The 22,568-nt window shown below is 43.3% G+C and overlaps 2 protein-coding genes across 2 annotated transcripts in view; both read right to left on the minus strand.

The window, feature by feature from the left end:
- The window catches only part of LOC135508883 (mucin-2-like), a 63,998-nt gene extending 51,373 nt beyond the window's left edge, over positions 1 to 12,625 (minus strand). The window contains exons 1-8 of the mRNA XM_064929092.1: positions 12,607 to 12,625; positions 8,681 to 8,788; positions 8,364 to 8,433; positions 7,967 to 8,104; positions 7,528 to 7,692; positions 5,948 to 6,042; positions 5,580 to 5,706; positions 4,453 to 4,556 (exon numbers count right to left, since the gene is read on the minus strand). Of these exons, the coding sequence (XP_064785164.1) occupies positions 4,453 to 4,556; positions 5,580 to 5,706; positions 5,948 to 6,042; positions 7,528 to 7,692; positions 7,967 to 8,104; positions 8,364 to 8,433 (699 nt within the window). The 5' untranslated portion in view covers positions 8,681 to 8,788; positions 12,607 to 12,625. The remainder of the gene's footprint in view (positions 1 to 4,452; positions 4,557 to 5,579; positions 5,707 to 5,947; positions 6,043 to 7,527; positions 7,693 to 7,966; positions 8,105 to 8,363; positions 8,434 to 8,680; positions 8,789 to 12,606) is intronic.
- On the minus strand, positions 8,672 to 22,170 carry LOC135509764 (mucin-5B-like). Its single transcript, XM_064930666.1, has 13 exons — positions 22,056 to 22,170; positions 21,869 to 21,931; positions 21,539 to 21,741; positions 20,976 to 21,043; positions 20,233 to 20,347; positions 17,544 to 17,628; positions 17,236 to 17,339; positions 16,812 to 17,031; positions 16,351 to 16,476; positions 13,275 to 13,392; positions 13,094 to 13,119; positions 12,656 to 12,732; positions 8,672 to 8,788 (listed from the first exon to the last, which is right to left on the minus strand). Exons 1-13 carry the CDS (start codon positions 22,123 to 22,125, stop codon positions 8,672 to 8,674), a joined length of 1,392 nt encoding a protein of 463 aa, XP_064786738.1. The 5' UTR covers positions 22,126 to 22,170.
- Between the last annotated feature and the right edge of the window lie 398 nt (positions 22,171 to 22,568).

Genomic DNA, 22,568 nt, shown 5'->3' on the forward strand with positions numbered 1-22,568 from the left:
TCCTAGACCAGTTAACCCACTGTTCCCCTGTTCCTAAACCAGTTAACCCACTGTCCCTAGACCAGTTAACCCACTGTTCCTAGACCAGTTAACCCACTGTTCCTAGACCAGTTAACCCACTGTTCCCCTGTTCCTAGACCAGTTAACCCACTGTTCCTAGACCTGCTAACCCACTGTTCCCCTGTTCCTAGACCAGTTAACCCACTGTTCCTAGACCAGTTAACCCACTCTTCCCCTGTTCCTAGACCAGTTAACCCACTGTTCCTAGACCAGTTAACCCACTGTTCCCCTGTTCCTAGACCTGTTAACCCACTGTTCCCCTGTTACTAGACCAGTTAACCCACTGTTCCTAGACCAGTTAACCCACTGTTCCCCTCTTCCTAGACCTGTTAACCCACGGTTCCCCTGTTCCTAGACCTGTTAACCCACTGTTCCTAGACCTGTTAACCCACTGTTCCCCTGTTCCTAGACCAGTTAACCCACTGTTCCCCTGTTCCTAGACCAGTTAACCCACTGTTCCTAGACCAGTTAACCCACTGTTCCTAGACCAGTTAACCCACTGTTCCTAGACCAGTTAACCCACTGTTCCTAGACCAGTATACCCACTGTTCCTAGCCCAGTTAACCCACTGTTCCTAGACCAGTTAACCCACTGTTCCTAGACCTGTTAACCCACTGTTCCCCTGTTCCTAGACCAGTTAACCAACGGTTCCTAGACCAGTTAACCCACTGTTCCTAGACCTGTTAACCCACTGTTCCCCTGTTCCTAGACCAGTTAACCCACTGTTCCTAGACCAGTTAACCCACTGTTCCCCTGTTCCTAGACCAGTTAACCCACTGTTCCTAGACCAGTTAACCCACTGTTCCCCTGTTCCTAGACCAGTTAACCCACTGTTCCTAAACCAGTTAACCCACTGTCCCTAGACCAGTTAACCCACTGTTCCTAGACCAGTTAACCCACTGTTCCTAGACCAGTTAACCCACTGTTCCCCTGTTCCTACACCAGTTAACCCACTGTTCCTCGACCAGTTAACCTTCTGTTCCTAGACCAGTTAACCCACTGTTCCTAGACCAATTAACCCACTGTTCCCCTGTTCCTAAACCAGTTAACCCACTGTTCCTAGACCAGTTAACCCACTGTTCCTAGACCAATTAACCCACTGTTCCCCTGCTCCTAAACCAGTTAACCCACTGTTCATAGACCTGTTAACCCACTGTTCATAGACCAGTTAACCCACTGTCCCTAGACCAGTTAACCCACGGTTCCTAGACCAGTTAACCCACTGTTCCTAGACCAGTTAATCCACTGTTCCTAGACCAGTTAATCCACTGTTCCCCTGTTCCTAGATCAGTTTACCCACTGTTCCCAGACCAGTTAACCCACTGTTCCTAGACCAGTTAACCCACTGTTGCTAGACCAATTAACCCACTGTTCCCAGACCAATTAACCCACTGTTCCCCTGTTCCTAAACCAGTTAACCCACTGTCCCTAGACCAGTTAACCCACTGTTCCTAGACCAGTTAACCCACTGTTCCGAGACCAGTTAACCCACTGTTCCGAGACCAGTTAACCCACTGTTCCCCTGTTCCTAGACCAGTTAACCCACTGTTCCTAGACCAGTTAACCCACTGTTCCTCGACCAGTTAACCCACTGTTTCTCGACCAGTTAACCCACTGTTCCTAGACCAGTTAACCCACTGTTGCTAGACCAATTAACCCACTGTTCCCCTGTTCCTAAACCAGTTAACCCACTGTCCCTAGACCAGTTAACCCACTGTTCCTAGACCAGTTAACCCACTGTTCCGAGACCAGTTAACCCACTGTTCCGAGACCAGTTAACCCACTGTTCCCCTGTTCCTAGACCAGTTAACCCACTGTTCCTAGACCAGTTAACCCACTGTTCCTCGACCAGTTAACCCACTGTTTCTAGACCAGTTAACCCACTGTTCCTAGACCAGTTAACCCACTGTTACTCGACCAATTAACCCACTGTTCCCCTGTTCCTAAACCAGTCAACCCACTGTTCCTAGACCAGTTAACCCACTGTTCCTAGACCAATTAACCCACGTTTCCCCTGCTCCTAAACCAGTTAACCCACTGTTCATAGTCCAGTTAACCCACTGTTCATAGACCAGTTAACCCACTGTTCCTATACCAGTTAACCCACTGTTCCTAAACCAGTTAACCCACTGTTCCCCTGTTCCTAGACCAGTTAACCCACTGTCCCCCAGTTACTAGACCAGTTAACCCGCTGTTCCTAGACCAGTTAACCCACTGTTCCTAGACCAGTTAACCCACTGTTCCTAGACCAGTTAACCCACTGTTCCTAGACCAGTTAACCCACTGTTCCTAGACCAGTTAACCCACTGTTCCTAGACCAGTTAACTCACTGTTCCTAGACCAGTTAACCCACTGTTCCCCTGTTCCTAGACCAGTTAACCCACTGTTCCTAGACCAGTTAACCCACTGTTTCTAGATCAGTTAATCCACTATTCCTAGACCAGTTAACCCACTGTTGCTAGACCAATTAACCCACTGTTCCCCTGTTCCTAAACCAGTTAACCCACTGTCCCTAGACCAGTTAACCCACTGTTCCTAGACAAGTTAACCCACTGTTCCTAGACCAGTTAACCCACTGTTCCCCTGTTCCTAGACCAGTTAACCCACTGTTCCTCGACCAGTTAACCCACTGTTCCTAGACCAGTTAACCCACTGTTCCTAGACCAATTAACCCACTGTTCCCCTGTTCCTAAACCAGTTAACCCACTGTTCCTAGACCAGTTAACCCACTGTTCCTAGACCAATTAACCCACTGTTCCCCTGTTCATAGACCAGTTAACCCACTGTTCATAGACCAGTTAACCCACTGTTCATAGACCAGTTAACCCACTGTTCATAGACCAGTTAACCAACTGTCCCTAGACCAGTTAACCCACTGTTCCTAGACCAGTTAACCCACTGTTCCTAGACCAGTTAACCCACTGTTCCCCTGTTCCTAGATCAGTTAACCCACTGTTCCCAGACCAGTTAACCCACTGTTCCTAGACCAGTTAACCCACTGTTCCCCTGTTCCTAGATCAGTTAACCCACTGTTCCCAGACCAGTTAACCCACTGTTCCTAGACCAGTTAACCCACTGTTGCTAGACCAATTAACCCACTGTTCCCCTGTTCCTAAACCAGTTAACCCACTGTCCCTAGACCAGTTAACCCACTGTTCCTAGACCAGTTAACCCACTGTTCCTAGACCAGTTAACCCACTGTTCCCCTGTTCCTAGACCAGTTAACCCACTGTTCCTAGACCAGTTAACCCACTGTTCCTCGACCAGTTAACCCACTGTTTCTAGACCAGTTAACCCACTGTTCCTAGACCAGTTAACCCACTGTTCCTAGACCAATTAACCCACTGTTCCCCTGTTCCTAAACCAGTTAACCCACTGTTCCTAGACCAGTTAACCCACTGTTCCTAGACCAATTAACCCACTGTTCCCCTGCTCCTAAACCAGTTAACCCACTGTTCATAGTCCAGTTAACCCACTGTTCATAGACCAGTTAACCCACTGTTCATAGACCAGTTAACCCACTGTTCCTATACCAGTTAACCCACTGTTCCTAAACCAGTTAACCCACTGTCTCCCTGTTCCTAAACCAGTTAACCCACTCTTCCCCTGTTCCTAGACCAGTTAACCCACTGTCTCCCTGTTCCTAGACCAGTTAACCCGCTGTTCCTAGACCAGTTAACCCACTGTTCCTAGACCAGTTAACCCACTGTTCCTAGACCAGTTAACCCACTGTTCCTAGACCAGTTAACCCACTGTTCCTAGACCAGTTAACCCATTGTTCCCCTGTTCCTAGACCAGTTAACCCACTGTTCCTAGACCAGTTAACCCACTGTTCCTAGACCAGTTAACCCACTGTTCCTAGACCAGTTAACCCACTGTTCCTAGAGCAGTTAACCCACTGTTCCCCTGTTCCTAGACCAGTTAACCCACTGTTCCTAGACCAATTAACCCACTATTCCTAGACCAGTTAACTCACTGTTCCTAGAGCAGTTAACCCACTGTTCCCCTGTTCCTAGACCAGTTAACCCACTGTTCCTAGACCAGTTAACCCACTGTTCCTAGACCAGTTAACCCACTGTTCCCCTGTTCCTAGAATTTCGATTATGGCAGCACCCTCTCTGATTCAGAGGGTTTGGGTTCAATTCGGAAGACACATTTCAGTTTAGTCATTCGGTTGTACAACTTACACAACTGCGACAAGACAACAACAGCCTACACAACAACAAAACACACACCCACATCACTATACCACACACAACCATTCACATCATCATAAACTCATCATAGACCACAAAACATTAAAAAAATGAATAATCACAACAATAATTATGAGAATAAAAAGAATATTAAATAAGTAACATGAATAGAAATGAGATGTCCATGTAAATGTACCTGGCAGGTGAAGTCTGTCTGGCTCAGTGAACGACAGGTGCGGTCACAGCTGGTCATGGTGTAGTCATAGACCATCGTGTCAGGGCAGCTGGAGGAGTACTTCCCTGTGGAAAACAGTATAGTGATTCAACATTTAATTACATGTTTTGGCGGATTTTGTTTTTAAATAAGAAGGTAAATCCTGGCCACTGTGGGTTAAAAGGAGGGTAAACCTTGGACACCATAGGTTGATAGGAGGGTAAAGGCTGAACACTGTGGGTTAATAGGAGGGTAAACCCTGGACACTGTGGGTTAATAGGAGGGTAAACCCTGAACACCATGGGTTAATAGGAGGGTAAACCCTGGACTCTGTGGGTTAATAGGAGGGTAAACCCTGGACTCTGTGGGTTAATAGGAGGGTAAACCCTGGACACTGTGGGTTAATAGGAGGGTAAAGGCTGAACACTGTGGGTTAATAGGAGGGTGAACCCTGGACACTGTGGGTTAATAGGAGGGTAAAGGCTGAACACTGTGGGTTAATAGGAGGGTAAACCCTGGACACCGTGGGTTAATAGGAGGGTAAACCCTGGACACCGTGGGTTAATAGGAGGGTAAACCCTGGACACCGTGGGTTAATAGGAGGGTAAACCCTGGACACCGTGGGTTAATAGGAGGGTAAACCCTGCACACTGTGGGTTAATAGGAGGGTAAACCCTGGACACCGTGGGTTAATAGGAGGGTAAACCCTGCACACTGTGGGTTAATAGGAGGGTAAACCCTGGACACCGTGGGTTAATAGGAGGGTAAACCCTGGACACCGTGGGTTAATAGGAGGGTAAACCCTGAACACCGTGGGTTAATAGGAGGGTAAACCCTGGACACCGTGGGTTAATAGGAGGGGGAACCCTGGACACCGTGGGTTAATAGGAGGGTAAACCCTGGACACTGTGGGTTAATAGGAGGGGGAACCCTGGACACCGTGGGTTAATAGGAGGGTAAACCCTGGACACTGTGGGTTAATATGAGGGTAAACCCTGGACACCGTGGGTTAATAGGAGGGTAAACCCTGGACACTGTGGTTTAATAGGAGGGGAACCCTTCATTAATTAATAAATAAATATATTCAGTATCTCTGATGTTTATCTTACCACAGGTGGTGTTTCTCCATCCACTGAGCAGGACGCCTGCAGCAGCACATGCATGGACGTAGGAGGAGACCGCAGCACACATGCACTCCTCACTCCTCTCACAGTTACAACTGTCATATAGGCAGATCTTCAGGGAGAGAAGAAGAAACAGAAAAAGAAGAAGTTATGAGATGTGATAATGAAGAAAACTACTGTTTTCTGAAATCACACACAAGTACAGGACAATAGTACTTGAAAAATCTGATTAGATAAATAGATAATTTTGATATAGAACGTCTTAAATGATTGTTTAAAAATATATGTATTCATAGAGCTTTGGGATAACTGTAATTAAAGAGCATTTGAGAAGTTAAAATCATCATACTTACTTCCTTGTAGTAATTTGGGTTGATCTCAGTGTGGCATTGGGAAAATATTCCTTCACTATCCGACAGCATTGAGCACCAGTACTTGGCATATCTCTCTGTAAAACATATGAGATATTAGCAACATTTAACAAAGTAGAAAGAGTTTTTATCTAGGCTTTACTGTGCATCTCAGTAGATATATGTAAGTGTAATCCCCAAGAAGTATTCCAAGGCTCTGATAAAGGCTCTCTACGCCGAAACATAATGAAAAAATACAAATGGTTAGTTGGAGAATAAACTCAGATCTATGCACAGAGTGATCCTTTTTCTACTACTAGTAAGGAATCGTTTTGGTATTATCAAGTCCCTCAGTCGAGCACCTGATTCCCTTTTTGTTCAAGCTGGGCTGAAGCGTGTTTATATTTTTTTTTTCATTTTTTTTTTTCATTTTACCTTTATTTTACTAGGCAAGTCAGTTAAGAACACATTCTTATTTTCAATGACGGCCTGGGAACAGTGGGTTAACTGCCTGTTCAGGGGCAGAACGAATTTGGGTATTGTTTCATTAGACCAAGGGGTCCCAAACCTTTTTGGCCCACGACCCCATTTAGACTGGTGAAGAGGCCTGCCCGCTGTCCCACAATAGATTTGCCCCATTTGTGCAAGAGTCCACCTTTCAGTCCCATAAAAAGCTGGGGAGTTTGTGAATCGTTCAATCAGAGTTTCCTCTTGATTGCGAGAAATAGCAGAGATTCTTTGTTTAACATGTGCATCTATTCCTCCACATCGATTGCGGACAGTAATATCAAATTCTCTGCAGTAGTGTGTAGGTTTCATTCCGTAGTGGAACAAGCCGTTCAACGTGGGAATGATTCAAGTGCAACGGTCAAGTGCGGCCATGGAAGAACTGGGACAATTTCAGCGTCCAAGAATTGTGTACAGATCCTTGCAACATGGGGACGTGCATTATCATGTTGAAACATGAGGTGATGGCGGTGTATGAATGGCATGACAATAGGCCTCCGGATCTTGTCATGGTATCTCTGTAGCTTATGCCTGCCCAATACCATAACCCAGCCGCCACCATGGGACATTTTGTTCACAACACTGACATCAGCAGCGGTTGTGAGGCCGGATGGATGTACTGCCAAATTCTCTAAAATGACGTTGAAGGCGACTTATGGTAGAGAAATGAACATTCAATTATCTGGCTACAGATCTGGTGGATCCTGCAGTCAGCATGCCAATTGCATGCACCCTCAAAACTTAAGACATCTGTAGCATTGAGTTGTGTGACAAAAACCTCACATTTTAGAGTGTCCTTTTTTTACCCTAGCACATGGTGCACCTGTGTAATTGTCATAGTGTTAAATCAGCTTCTTGATCTGCCACTCCTGTCAGATAGATGGATTGTCTTGGCAAAGGCAAAATGCTAACTAACAGGGATGTAAACAAATTTGTGTATATATTATTTGGTATTTTGGAAATTCTCCCGTGACCCCATTTTCATATAAAGTGACCTTACATGGGGTCGTGACCCCTTGTTTGAGAACTACTGCCTTAGACATATGTTAGTGCTTTTAAAGAGGTTGAATGAGTACCATTCACTACACTCAGACTGCATGGCATCTCAAAGCTCTGTGCCACATCAGGACAGCTTGCTTTGGTCTTCCACGTGTTGGCGAACGTCACAGCGGTTCCTTCCACCAGTCCATTGATGGTTCTGAAGTCGTCAGCGCGGACGCTGTTAAAGTCTCCACAAAGACCTGGATAAGAGGTACAAAACATTATAACAGGTGGTTTGAACTAACATTGACTGAAGATGCAATGCATCAAGTATCATTAGTTTATTAATAATTGTTTCAGGTGAGGTTTGACCGAACCCCTCAAACAAGTGGTATAGTGACACGTTACATTAACAATAGTTTGATAACCAATCAGCTTTTATAATAACAATGCATGAGATTTATATAGCGCTTCTCAACAACCCAAAACAATTATCTTTTCACAAAGATGTTAAATGAGCAGAGAGAAACATACCCTGGGTTTTTTCTTTGTGTGAACTGCTAGCTACGATGTAGACCTGCATTATAGGTGTTAGCTGGACCTCTAGACGGAGCCCATAAGAGGTATGCACAACGATGTAGAACGTAGAGGGCTGAAAGATCCTTACATCCGCTGTGGAAAATATACACATGTTCTAGTCACAATCTGGTTTACCATGAACTTTTAGCTCCCACTTCCCTATTGTGGGATGCTTATGGTGTTACATGCTGCTAGACAAGGAAAGAAAGATGAAAGAAAGAGACAACTTCTGGTACAGAATGTACTGCATGGGAAGGGTTTCAAACATACATTTATACTGATCAATGACTACAAAAATAGACAGATGTCACATCTCTGTATCCCCTCAAGCAGCCATCAATCAGTCACTCACCCATGAAAAGTGGCATCTGAGAAAACATCTTGTTGACAAAGACCCTTCCACTGGCCTCGATTACGATCATCTGCAAGTGACAAAATACAACTTGAGTTAAAGCAACTCCCCTGGTGATAAGGGGTGTGGAACAGGGTTGGAGTCAATTCCAGTCAATTCAGAAAGAAAACCTCATTCCAATTCCAAATGTTCCTCACTGAAAAACAATGAAGAGCTTTGGAATTGGAATTCAGTGGACTGCCTGAATTGACTGGAAATGAAATGTAATTTACTCCAACCCTGAAGTGGTGATACGAGTCACTGACTGGCTAACTTACCGTGGACTCTGGAGTCACCAGGGTTACAGATCTTAGGCAGGTCTCAATGTCCGTCTTCCCACATTTCACTATGTCACCCAGGACTGTGAAAGCAGTCTTGTTTGTTTGCTGGGGACAATCGGCAACAGGTATGACAGTAGAGTTAAGGTATGACAGTAGAGTCAAGGTATGACAGTAATGTCAAGGTATGACAGTAGAGTTAAGGTATGACAGTAACGTTAAGGTATGACAGTAACATTAAGGTATGACAGTAAAGTTAAGGTATGACAGTAAAGTTAAGGTATGACAGCAAAGTTAAGGTATGACAGTAAAGTTATGGAGTAATTAATTACAATATAGAAATTAACACTGGAGTGATAGATGTGCAGAAGATGAATGTGCAAGTAGAGACACTGGGGTGTAAAGGAGCATTATAAATAAATAAATACAGTATGGGGATGAGGTAGATAGAGTTAGGTAGATAGATGGGCTGTTTACAGGTGGGCTATGTACAGGTGCAGTGATCTGTGAGCTGCTCTGAGAGCTTGTGCTTAAAGCTAGTGAGGGAGATATGAGTCTCCAGCTTCAGTGATTTTTGCAGTTCGTTACAGTCATTGGCAGCAGAGAACTGGAAGGAAATGCGACCAAAGGAGGAATTGGCTTTGGGGGTGACCAGTGAACTATACCTGCTGGATCGCGTGCTACGAGTGGGTGATGCTATGGTGACCAGTGAGCTGAGATAAGGCGGGGCTTTACCTAGCAGAGACTTGTAGATAACCTGTAGTCAGTAGGTTCGGCGACGAGTATGAAGCGAGGGCAAAGTGTTGGAGGCTATTTTATAGATGACATCGCCGAAGTCGAGGATCGGTAGGATGGTCCGTTTTACGAGTGTATGTTTGGCAGCATGAGTGAAGAATACTTCGCTGCAATATGGCAAGCCAATTCTAGATTTCATTTTGGATTGGAGATGCTTAATGTGAGTCTGGAAGGAAAGTTTACAGTCTAACCAGACACCTAGGTATTTGTAGTTATCCACGTATTCTAATTCAGAGCCGTCAAACGTAGTGATGCTGGACGGGCGTGCAGGAGCGGGCAGTGATCGATTGAATAGCATGCATTTAAGAGTAACTTGCATTTAAGAGTATTTGGAGGCCAAGGAAGGAGAGTTGTATGTCATTGATGCTCGTCTGGAGGTTAGTTAACACAGTGCCCAAAGAAGGGCCAGAGGTATACAGAATGGTGTCATCTGTGTAGAGGTGGATCAGAGGATCACCAGCAACAAGAGTGACATCATTAATGTATCAGCCCAAGAATTTAACCCTGTGGCACCCTCATAGAGACTGCCAGAGGTCCGGACAACAGGCCCTCTGATTTGACACACTGAACTCTATCAGAGAAGTAGTTGGTAAACCAGGCGAGGCAATCATTTGAGAAACCAAGGCTGTTGAGTCTGCCAATAAGAATGCGGTGATTGACAGAGTCGAAAGCCTTGGCCAGGTCGATGAATACTGCTGCACAGTAATGTCTCTTATCGATGTCGTTTAGGACCTTGAGCGTGGCTGAGGTGCACCCAACGTACCTTCAACCATAGCGGAGAAGGTACGGTGGGATTCCAAATGGTCGATAATCTGTTTGTTAACTTGGCTTTCAAAGACCTTAGAAAGACAGGGTAGAATAGATATCGATCTGTAGCAGTTTGGGTCTAGAGTGTCACCCCCTTTGAAGAGGGGGATAACCGCACCAGCTTTGCAATCTTTGGGAATTTCAGATGATATGAAAGAGAGGTTGAACAGGCTAGTAATAGGGGTTGCAACAATTTCGGCAGATAATTTTAGAAAGAGAGGGTCCAGATTGTCTAACCCGGCTGATTTATAGGGGTCCAGATTTTGCAGCTCTTTCAGAACATAAGCTATCTGGGTTTGTGTGAAGGAGAAATGGTGGGGGCTTTGGCGGGTTGCTGTGGAGGGTGCCAGGCAGTTGACCGGGGTAGGGGTAGCCGGGGTAGGGGTAGGGGTAGCCGGGTGGAAAGCATGGCCAGCCGTAGAGAAATGCTTATTGATATTCTCAATTATAGTGGATTTATCGGTGGTAACAGTGTTTCCTAGCCTCAGAGCAGTGGGCAGCTGGGAGAAGGTGCTCTTATTCTCCATGGACTTTACAGTGTCCCAGAACTTTTTTGAGTTTGTACTACAGGATGCAAATTTCTGTTTGAAAAAGCTGGCCTTAGCTTTTCTAACTGCCTGTGTATATTTGTTCCTAACTTCCCTGAAAAGTTCCATATCACGGGGGCTATTTGATGCTAATGCAGAACGCCACAGGGTGTTTCTGTGCTGGTCAAGGGCAGACAGGTCTGGAGTGAATCAAGGACAATATCTATTCCTAGTTCTACATTTTTTAAATGGGGCATGCTTATTTAAGATGTTGAGGAAGGCCCTTTTAAAGAATAACCAGGCATCATCTACTGACGGGATGAGGTCAATGTCATTCCAGGATACCCCGGCCAGGTCGATTAGAAAGGTCTGCTTGCAGAAGTGTTTTAGGGAGCGTTTGACAGTGATGAGGGGTGGTCCTTTGGTCGCAGACCCATTGCGGATGCAGGCAATGAGGCAGTGATCGCTGAGATCCTGATTGAAAACAGCAGAGGTGTATTTGGAGGGGGAGTTAGTTAGGATGATATCTATGAGGGTGAAAACTCTCCAGTCCTTAACGATTACAAGCATACCCATAACATGATGCAGCCACCACTATGCTTGAAAAAATGTTGAGTGGTACTCAATAATGTGCTGTATTGCTCAAACGTGACACTTTGTATTCAGAACAAAAAGTGCATTTCTTTGCCACATTTTTTGCAGTATTACTTTAGTGCCTTGTTGCAAACAGGATGCATGTTTTGGAATGTTTTTATTCTGTACATGATTCCTTCTTTTCACTTGTCAATTAGGTTAATATTGTGGAGTAACTACAATGTTGTTGATCCATCCTCAGTTTTGTCCTATCACAGCCATTCAACACTGTAACTGTTTTACCATTGGTGAAATCCCCGATCAGTTTCCTTCCTCTCTGGTTACTGAGTTAGGAAGGATACTTGTATCTTTGTTGTGACTGGGTGTAATGATACACTATCCAAAGTGTAATTAATAACTTCACAATGTTCAAAGGGGTATTCAGTGTCTGCTTTTTCAAATTTTTACCAATCTACCAATCGGTGCCCTTCTTTGCGAGTCATTGGAAAAACTTTCTGGTCTTTGTCGTTGACTCTGTTAGTGAAATTCATTGCTCGACTGAGGGACCTTCGAGATAATTTTATGTGTGGGGTACAGACATGAGGTCGTCATACAAAAGTCATGTTAAAGACTGTAAGTGGACACACAGCGAGTCCACGCAATGTATTTATGTGACTTGTCAAGCCCATGTTTACTCCTGAACATAAAGCTTGTCATAACAAAGGGGTTGAATACCATTTTCGATTTATCCTTTAAAGTAATTTGTAATTTTTTACAAATTTTAGAAAAATTATTCCGCTTTGACATTATGGAATATTGTGTGTAGGCCAGTGCCCCCCCTCCCCCCAAATCACTATTTAATACATTTTTTTTTATTCAGGCTCTTACACAACAACAAAAAATGGAAAAGGTCAAGGGGTGTAAATACCTTCCTTCTGTATATTATGGTTCAACTTGATAGAAAAGTATTTATGCGATTAATATGGATAGTGATGCCAATGGCTGCAATCTATGCCGGATGTGGCCGGTTCGTGGGCCAGTACATGTTCGCTAGCGAGTTAGGAGTGAAATCTACTAAACATACAGTCATCATGGAGGCATATTAGTGCCAACTGACATGGAATCGGAATTGAGTCACTTTCAAATTGTATGAAAGAGACCACATTTTTATTCAATATTTCTGTTGGCACTAATACCACTACATACAGTAGGTTAGATCCCTACCTTGGACAGGACATATGAGCAGTCTGCATACAGTAGGTTAGATCCCTACCTTGGACAGGACATATGAGCAGTCTCCATGGAAGGTGTAGGCTTTCCCATCGTAGGTGGTGATGTGGGAACCTCCCACTATGGAGCAGGTAGCAGGGCAATCTAGATCCATACAACTCCACTGGCCTTGTATACAGGTACTAACGGAGAGAGACAGTCAGTTTAGCCTCAACACATACAACTCCACTGGCCTTGTATACAGGTACAAACGGAGAGAGACAGTCAGTTTAGCCTCAACACATACAACTCCACTGGCCTTGTATACAGGTACTAACGGAGAGAGACAGTCAGTTTAGCCTCAACACATACAACTCCACAGGCCTTGGATACAGGTACTAACGGAGAGAGACAGTCAGTTTAGCCTTAACACATACAACTCCACTGGCCTTGTATACAGGTACTAACGGAGAGAGACAGTCAGTTTAGCCACAACACATACAACTCCACTGGCCTTGTATACAGGTACTAACGGAGAGAGACAGTCAGTTTAGCCTCAACACATACAACTCCACAGGCCTTGTATACAGGTACTAACGGAGAGAGACAGTCAGTTTAGCCACAACACACCCGGATCAACACACACAACAATTCAGTGTATATAAACGCAATGCAGCTCTTACCATTTGTGGCATGTTCTTGAGAATGATTGTCCAGGCTGGTAAGATTGTCCGTTGTGGAGACAAGAGCACTGGTTCACAGCTACACAGCCAGTCTGAGTGATGTCATCAAACACGGTTCCTATGAGAAAGACATTCAAAACATTCAGTTAGCTGAACCCATGACTTACATTCAATACATTTAGCCAGCTGATCCCATGACTTACATTCAATACATTCAGTTAGCTGATCCCATGACTTACATTCAATACATTACATTTAGTCACCTGGTTCCATAATGACATTCAATACATTACATTTAGCCAGCTGATCCCATGAATTACATTCAATACATTATATTTAGTCAACTAAAACCACTTAAATTACATTCAACACATTTAGTCAACTGATTCCGTAAATTACATTAAAAGCAATACATTTAGTCACCTGATCCCATAAATGACATTACTAATAAATGTAGTATGTTATATTAAAGGCCCAGTGTACATGTATTTTTATATATTTTTTTGTATCATGATTTTTTAGGGGGTGCTACAGGACACTCAACACCCCTACTTCCTGCAGCACATATCTGACATGAGGTTTAATTCAGTCTTCCTGGTTTAAAATACAGGGATGTGGACTCCAGTCATGTGACTTGCAATTTGAGACTTGACAAAAAAGTATCTTTATTTTATTTAACCTTTATTTAACCAGGTAGGCTAGTTGAGAACACCTTTATTTAACCAGGTAGGCTAGTTGAGAACACCTTTATTTAACCAGGAAGGCTAGGTGAGAACACCTTTATTTAACCAGGTAGGCCCATTGAGAATACCTTTATTTAACCAGGTAGGCCCGTTGAGAACACGTTTATTTAACCAGGTAGGCTAGTTGAGAACAAGTTCTCATTTACAACTGCGACCTGGCCAAGATAAAGCATAGCAGTGTGACACAGACAACTACACAGAGTTACACATGGAGTAAACAACAAACAAGCCAATAACACAATAAACAAGTCAAAGGTTTATTACCTTGGCAAGTTGGTCAGGATAATGTCTATGAGGGTGCCCATGTTTACGGATTTAGGGTTGTACCTGGTGGGTTCCTTGATGATTTGTATGAGATTGAGGGTATCTAGCTTAGATTGCAGGACTGCCGGGGTGATAAGCATATCCCAGTTTAGGTGACCGAACAGAACAAACTCTGAAGCTAGATGGGGAGCGATCAATTCACAAGGGCAGCTGTATGACTCAATTTGCCATCTTGCGCATGTAAACCTATAATCTAGCAAATCCCATAATCTAGCAAAACTCCGCTCTGCTCCACTTTCCTCCGGTATGTATTTAGCAAACATGATAACACATCACCCTTGACATACCCAAGCAAGAACTCTTTACAGAAATGTTTCAGCAGCCTACACTTAAACTGTATGGGAAGAAAACTAGAGGATTTCTCAGTCTGACTATGCTACTGATAACAAATGCTGCCTGGAGCTGCATAGTCTACAGCCAATGCGCCCTGTCCCTTCTGACCAGGGTAAACCACATAGTAATGTGGTTTAGGCTATATTCAAAATTGGTCTGGCTGGCTAGGCTACCTTGACCTTTTCAATCCAGAATGATTAACTGAAATGAATCAAACAACACAGAACTGATTACATAAATGGACTGTGTGAGTTCATTTCTAATTGCAGTTGTATAGGCCCATATGATGCTAAGCTCAGCCCTGTGAGTTCTGTTGTCCAATCACTGTGGTTGTGTCTGTGTACAGGAAAGAAGATTTACAATAGGTTGCTGAAGTTTGACAGGTTTTTCATCCACCCAAGGGTCAGGATTTTTTCCAGAATTTCTTTAAAACCATGTGGTCACATGTTTAGAAAATATCTGAATGCCTAGACGGCAAGTAGCCTGTGACTAGGGTGGGCATTCTAGTTTCTTTATGTCTATGTTTTCTGTTTCTATGTTTTGGCCGGATATGGTTCTCAATCAGGGACAGCTGTCTATCGTTGTCCCTGATTGTGAATCATACTTAGGCAGCCTGTTTTGCCACCTTAGTTGTGGGTTGTTGTATTGGTTAGTAGCCTGTAAAGCCGACGTAAGCGGCACGGTCATGTCCTTGTTCTGTTGGCGACATAAATAAAAAGATGCTGCACCTTGGTCCGGTCATTTCCACACTGACGACGATCGTGACAATTGAACGAGTAACTGAAAGGTCAATAGTTTGAATACCCGAACTGACTAGGTGAAAACTCAGCCCTGTGAGTTCTGTTGTCCAATCGCTGATGTTGGTTGTTGGTTGTGTCTTTTCAAATTTCTTTCATATTAATTGCAAGGTTGCTTCAGTTTGACAGGGTTTTTTATCCTCCCAAAGGCCAGGAGATTTTCCAGAATTTCTTTCAAACCCTGTGACCTGTTTAGAAAATATTTATCTGTATACCTAGGTGGCAGGTAGCCTATTGTTAAGAGCATTGGGCTAGTAACTGAAAGGTCAATGGTATGAATCCCTGGCCTGACTAGGTGAAAATTCTGTCAGTGTGCCTTTGAGCAAGGCACTTAACCTAACTGTTCCTGTAAGTCTCTCTGGATAAGAGCATCTGCTAAATAGGTAAATCTGGTCCCACTCCCATCATTGCCATAAAAAATACCTTTTCACAACTACTAATTAATCACAGTCAGATCCTATAGGGTCCTGACGTATACCTGGGTTAGGTTACCATATTAGGAAAAGCTCTGGGCCCCGGGAAAAACAATTTGCCCCACCATTCTGGGACCTGTGGTGCTACCTCTGCATTAGGGCATCATCGGTTATATTCAGCTACTTTAAAATAGTTACACAGCTGACATATGATGTTGTATTCAGCTACTTTAAAATAGTTACATAGCTGACATATGATGTTGTATTCAGCTACTTTAAAATAGTTACATAGCTGACATATGATGTTGTATTCAGCTACTTTAAAATAGTTACACAGCTGACATATGATGTTGTATTCAGCTACTTTAAAATAGTTACATAGCTGACATATGATGTTGTATTCAGCTACTTTAAAATAGTTACATAGCTGATATATGATGTTGTATTCAGTAATGAGTGCATGTACCAGCAGGGCAGAAGCATCCGTCGGTGCAGTGTTCCTCACAATGCTGGTTCCTCTTTGGGTTGGAGCAGGTATCAGTGCAGGGACTACCACACTCCTGGTACTGCATGCTTAAAGGACACGTCTCCACTGCTCGACACAAATAACCAGAGTCACAGATCTGTTTCTGACTCTTCATTACTTCACATTTTCATGTCTTCTTCTATTGACATCATTGGAAGTGAAAATTGGGATTTGCTCCTCAGTTTTCAGTCACATAAATGTAAATACTAGCATGTCAAAGAAGAAGACACTATAGATTACCTAAGGCAAAGCATTATTGCATATCAAAAGTGTTTACTTTGAGTTACAATATAACTGTGGCTGAGTTTTTTACCCACATCCAAACTACCAACAGAGCAATACAAACAAACAATCCAGTATAAAAACAAAAAGGATGTGTAATGCAAATAATGTTCCCTTACAGCAGAACTGGTCGGTCTTCCACTCCTGGGGTTTCCCCCCTGCGTGAGCACACTGGCGGGAGTACTCTGACATGGTGGGACAGGCGCAGGTGACACTGCTGCTGCTGTTGCCACAGTGACACATGTCTTCTGCACAGGCCTTGATGAAGGAGTCTGTGGCAATCAGGTCCTTACAGCTACTGAAGGCAAGACTGGTGAGAAGCTGCTCACAAAGTTTGGTCTGAAAGGATGAAGAAGAAGAAGAATTACTGGAGGCAACAGACGGTTTGATTCTCTGATCCACCTCTACGCAGACGACACCATTCTGTATATTTCTGGAGGGATTATGATCAAATGTCAGCCATGATGATATTTTAAACTAACAGTCATGTTTAAATGTAATGAATAAGACATCTTAAATGTTCAGCTCTAGACCTGTAAATACCTGGTCTTCACACTGCTCAGTGTGAACAGGGATTTCTGTACAGGTTTCTGTTGGGCCATTCATCTTCCAAATATCAGCATAGTCGATTGTCTTCAGATAATCATCTGTAGGAAAAGAAACATAGTTTTATCTTACCTGTTTATTTCCCCTTACAAACAGTCTCTGTCATCATGTGTTTTGTGTTTTTGATAACCTTTTCTTAAAATGATAACTAGAAAAATACTTTATAACCCCTTCCTAACCCAAACATTCATAAACAGAACATGAACGTAATCCGCCCCTCTCAGATATTTGGTGATTTTGTTTACCATTCCTATTGAACTCGTTCTGGACTCCGTTGAAGTCTCCACACAGCCCACATGTATGATTCTGGAACTTTGAGTCCAGCTCCACCTATAAAACCAATGGATGACTGAGGGTTAATGCATTGCAAGCTAGCTGTTGAGGCACCTACAGCAGTTCATATATATGTACATTTCACATACAGCTAGCTGGCCATGCACCTACAGCAGTTCATAGAATTCTCAGTGCACCTCGTTACAGAATAACGCCTCACCATCAGGGAGTTTTTACATTATTATCTCGCGTCTCAGTCGTATAGCAAGGCTCTCATAACTATGCCGGATTGCCAGGCTCCCCTGCTTCCACCAACTCGTCAGGCTCTTATGCCTCAGCTGGATCCCAACAGTTCCACAAACACTGATGTTCCCACTTTTATCCCATCAGAGCTCAACACTAATGTTCCCTCTCTTATCCCAACAGTTCCCCTAACACTGATGTTCCCACTCTTATCCCAACAGTTCCCCTAACACTGCTGTTCCCACTCTTATCCCAACAGTTCCCCTAACACTGATGTTCCCACTCTTATCCCAACAGTTCCCCTAACACTGATGTTCCCACTCTTATCCCAACAGTTCCCCTAACACTGATGTTCCCACTCTTATCCCAACAGTTCCCCTAACACTGATGTTCCCTCTCTTATCCCAACAGTTCCCCTAACACTGATGTTCCCACTCTTACCCCAACAGTTCCCCTAACACTGATGTTCCCACTCTTATCCCAACAGTTCCCCTAACACTGATGTTCCCACTCTTATCCCAACAGTTCCCCTAACACTGCTGTTCCCACTCTTATCCCAACAGTTCCCCTAACACTGATGTTCCCACTCTTATCCCAACAGTTCCCCTAACACTGATGTTCCCACTCTTATCCCAACAGTTCCCCTAACACTGATGTTCCCACTCTTATCCCAACAGTTCCCCTAACACTGATGTTCCCTCTCTTATCCCAACAGTTCCCCTAACACTGATGTTCCCACTCTTGTCCCAACAGTTCCCCTAACACTGATGTTCCCACTCTTATCCCAACAGTTCCCCTAACACTGATGTTCCCACTCTTATCCCAATAGTTCCCCTAACACTGATGTTCCCACTCTTATCCCAACAGTTCCCCTAACACTGATGTTCCCTCTCTTATCCCAACAGTTCCCCTAACACTGATGTTCCCACTCTTACCCCAACAGTTCCCCTAACACTCTGTTCCCACTCTTATCCCAACAGTTCCCCTAACACTGATGTTCCCACTCTTATCCCAATAGTTCCCCTAACACTCTGTTCCCACTCTTATCCCAACAGTTCCCCTAACACTGATGTTCCCACTCTTATCCCAATAGTTCCCCTAACACTGATGTTCCCACTCTTATCCCAACAGTTCCCCAAACACTGATGTTCCCACTCTTATCCCAACAGTTCCCCTAACACTGATGTTCCCACTCTTATCCCAAACGTTCCCCTAACACTGATGTTCCTACTCTTACCCCAATAGTTCCCCTAACACTGATGTTCCCACTCTTATCCCAACAGTTCCCCTAACACTGATGTTCCCACTCTTATCCCAATAGTTCCCATAACACTGATGTTCCCACTCTTATCCCAACAGTTCCCCAAACACTGATGTTCCCACTCTTACCCCAATAGTTCCCCTAACACTGATGCTCCTACTCTTACCCCAATAGTTCCCCTAACACTGATGTTCCCACTCTTATCCCAACAGTTCCCCTAACACTGATGTTCCCACTCTTACCCCAACAGTTCCCCTAACACTGATGTTCCCACTCTTATCCCAAACGTTCCCCTAACACTGATATTCCCACTCTTATCCCAACAGTTCCCCTAACACTGATGTTCCCACTCTTATCCCAACAGTTCCCCTAACACTGATGTTCCCACTCTTATCCCAACAGTTCCCCTAACACTGATGTTCCCACTCTTATCCCAACAGTTCCCCTAACACTCTGTTCCCACTCTTATCCCAACAGTTCCCCTAACACTGATGTTCCCACTCTTATCCCAAACGTTCCCCTAACACTGATGTTCCCACTCTTATCCCAACAGTTCCCCTAACACTGATGTTCCCACTCTTATCCCAACAGTTCCCCTAACACTGATGTTCCCACTCTTATCCCAACAGTTCCCCTAACACTGATGTTCCCACTCTTATCCCAACAGTTCCCCTAACACTGATGTTCCCACTCTTATCCCAACAGTTCCCCTAACACTGATGTTCCCACTCTTATCCCAAACGTTCCCCTAACACTGATGTTCCCACTCTTATCCCAACAGTTCCCCTAACACTGATGTTCCCACTCTTATCCCAACAGTTCCCCTAACACTGATGTTCCCACTCTTATCCCAACAGTTCCCCTAACACTGATGTTCCCACTCTTATCCCAACAGTTCCCCTAACACTGATGTTCCCACTCTTATCCCATCAGTTCCCCTAACACTGATGTTCCCTAAAGTCACTAGCTAACTACAGACCATTTTCTCCAGGACCAGAATATTGCAGAAAAGCATCACATTTACATTTGACATTTAGCAGAGACTCTCGTCCAGGGTGATTTACAATCAGTGTATTGAACCAAAGTAGGTGAAACAACCACATATCACTGTAGTGTAACAGAAGACGTATGGAAATGAGTACGCAAACTAAACATACCCAGAGGGAATCATCTTCATTCCACATGATGACTAACCCCAGCTTGGCTGTGATCTTCACATAGGAAACGGTCCTCTCAATGAAGACGTTAAACTGACCAAACGGTATGGTGACCCTAGAGGGACAAAACAATAGTGTTCATCAGAGAGGAGAGTCTGTATTCCAACAAGGGTCAAAATGGTCCTTTAAAGGATTTTCTTAGTATTTTTCTTCCTCCCCTGTTGAGACTGTACCAGGTAATAATGTCTGTATAGGATTTCATCAAATGGAATTTCAGCTTAGTAACTTTCATCTGTAAATGCACATCAACTAAACTTCAGAATAAGAGTTTGACCTCTGAATGCTTTTAGATCACTGGTGAACTCACTGTTGCCCATTGAAACTGACATTATGTAGATTATGTTAAAACAGCAAAAGATTGATCTCAAGATGAGATTAATGATGATGCAACACTGCATCCATGACATTAATGCATTTTTATAAAAGTGGTTGTGAATTTTACCTCAAGTCTTCGCACAAATGTAGCAACTGAATGAAGTGAAAATCAAATACTTTCCATTCTTTTTTTCCTACATATGATAAATGCAAGTGAACTCTCTGAATAAAATGAATCCCATTGGATGTAGATAAGTTATAACAAACCCCCGTATCATTTACTTCCTGTATTACTATGTATTTTACACATCAAAGAGCCAATGGTTTTCCACATCTGAGATCCATTGTTGACTAGACTGGGAACTCACTGTAATCCGTTGACGCTGACGTTACCGTTGGCCAGCTCCACGAAGGTTCCATCCAGCTTCAAAGAAACCTTAATAATAATAATAGTAGGACATTTTATTTGACAGACGCCTTTCAGGACCCTCAAGGTCACCTTACATTGAGATCATAGAGCAATAAAACTATTAATCAATAGTGAAATTTAAACACAATTAATCAATAGTGCAATTTAAACACAATTAATCAACAGTGAAATTTAAAACAATTAATCAATAGTGAAATTTAAAAGCAATTAATCAATAGTGAAATTTAAACACAATTAATCAATAGTGCAATTTAAAAACAATTAATCAATAGTGAAATTTAAAAACAATTAATCAATAGTGAAATTTAAAACAATTAATCAATAGTGCAATTTAAAAACAATTAGTCAATAGTGCAATTTAAACACAATTAATCAATAGTGCAATTTAAAAACAATTAGTCAATAGTGAAATTTAAAAGCAATTAATCAATAGTGCAATTTAAACACAATTAATCAATAGTGAAATGTACAACAATCAAAGGACTGATCACAAAGGAATACCTTGGTGATGGTGGGCAGCCCATCTACCTCCCCGCGCTGCAGCTGAATGTTAAAGGCCTCGTAGCCGCTGCTGCTCTTACACAACGACGACAGCACGTAGTTACAGGTGTAGGGCAGCTGGAAGAGGTCTCCATCGTAGGTTTTGTAGTGGTAGTTACCCCATGTGCTGCAGACCTGTCCGTTATGAGTGGGACTCACTCCTGCTGCATGGGGGGAAATGTACAGTATAGTTGCACCATTCATGTCTGAATATAAGATGTATAATATAACAGTAGAGTAGAATATAGATATTTGAGTATTTGGTGACATATATTCAACAACACAAATTACCTGATACGATTTGCAGTTTGGAATCATATAGACTCCCAATGGAAGTCATGTCTGGAATCATAACTGGAAATAGACAGGGAACAAGTCTTATTTTGCTTCTAACCCAGCTCCTCTTTAGTTCCTCAACTAGGCTACATGACTTATCCTAAAGTGATATTAAAATGTATTTCATCATATCTTATCTTACCAGTCTCAGAATGTGCAGCAGATAGTCCGAAGACCAGAGCGATCCACGGCTTCACCCATTGGAGTGCCATGATGGTTCTTCTAGCGAGTCGTCCTGGTCCACCTAAACAGTTACTCGTCCTGTTCCTACTGATTCCGTGAGGCACCAGGTGCCTGCCTTTAAACTGCTACACAAGGAAGTATCTCCACTCAAGGAAGTACCTTGATGATTCTGTGATATTGATTCTGTATCTAAGGAGGGTAAATGTGTTTTTATCATAATAATCCTTAGATCACTATCAATATTCCTGAGAAGTAGGGAAAGTCCCAAATGTGCTTCCTATAAAATTAGTGTACAAAACATTAAGACTGTAGGTGAAAGCTATGATCCCTGATTGATGTCACTTGATAAATCCACTTCAGTCAGTGTAGATGAAGGGAAAGAGACAGGTTAAAGAAGGATGTTTAAGACTTGAGACAATTGAGGTTTGAGATATGGATTGTGTGTGTGCCATTCAGAGGTTAAATAGGCAAG

This window comes from Oncorhynchus masou, chromosome 22, assembly GCF_036934945.1.
Source record: "Oncorhynchus masou masou isolate Uvic2021 chromosome 22, UVic_Omas_1.1, whole genome shotgun sequence".
NCBI classification, from domain to species: domain Eukaryota; kingdom Metazoa; phylum Chordata; class Actinopteri; order Salmoniformes; family Salmonidae; genus Oncorhynchus; species Oncorhynchus masou.

Bases quoted from the DNA above. Each gene is read 5' to 3' on its own strand.
- LOC135509764 (XM_064930666.1), bottom strand. From the start codon at position 22,125: ATGGCACTCCAATGGGTGAAGCCGTGGATCGCTCTGGTCTTCGGACTA. The intron at 17,340-17,543 runs GTAAACAAAATC...CTTTTCCTACAG, and splicing joins GAACGAGTTCAATAGGAATG to ATGATTATCTGAAGACAATC. The intron at 16,477-16,811 runs GTAAGGGAACAT...TGTGTCGAGCAG, and splicing joins GAAGACCGACCAGTTCTGCT to TGGAGACGTGTCCTTTAAGC.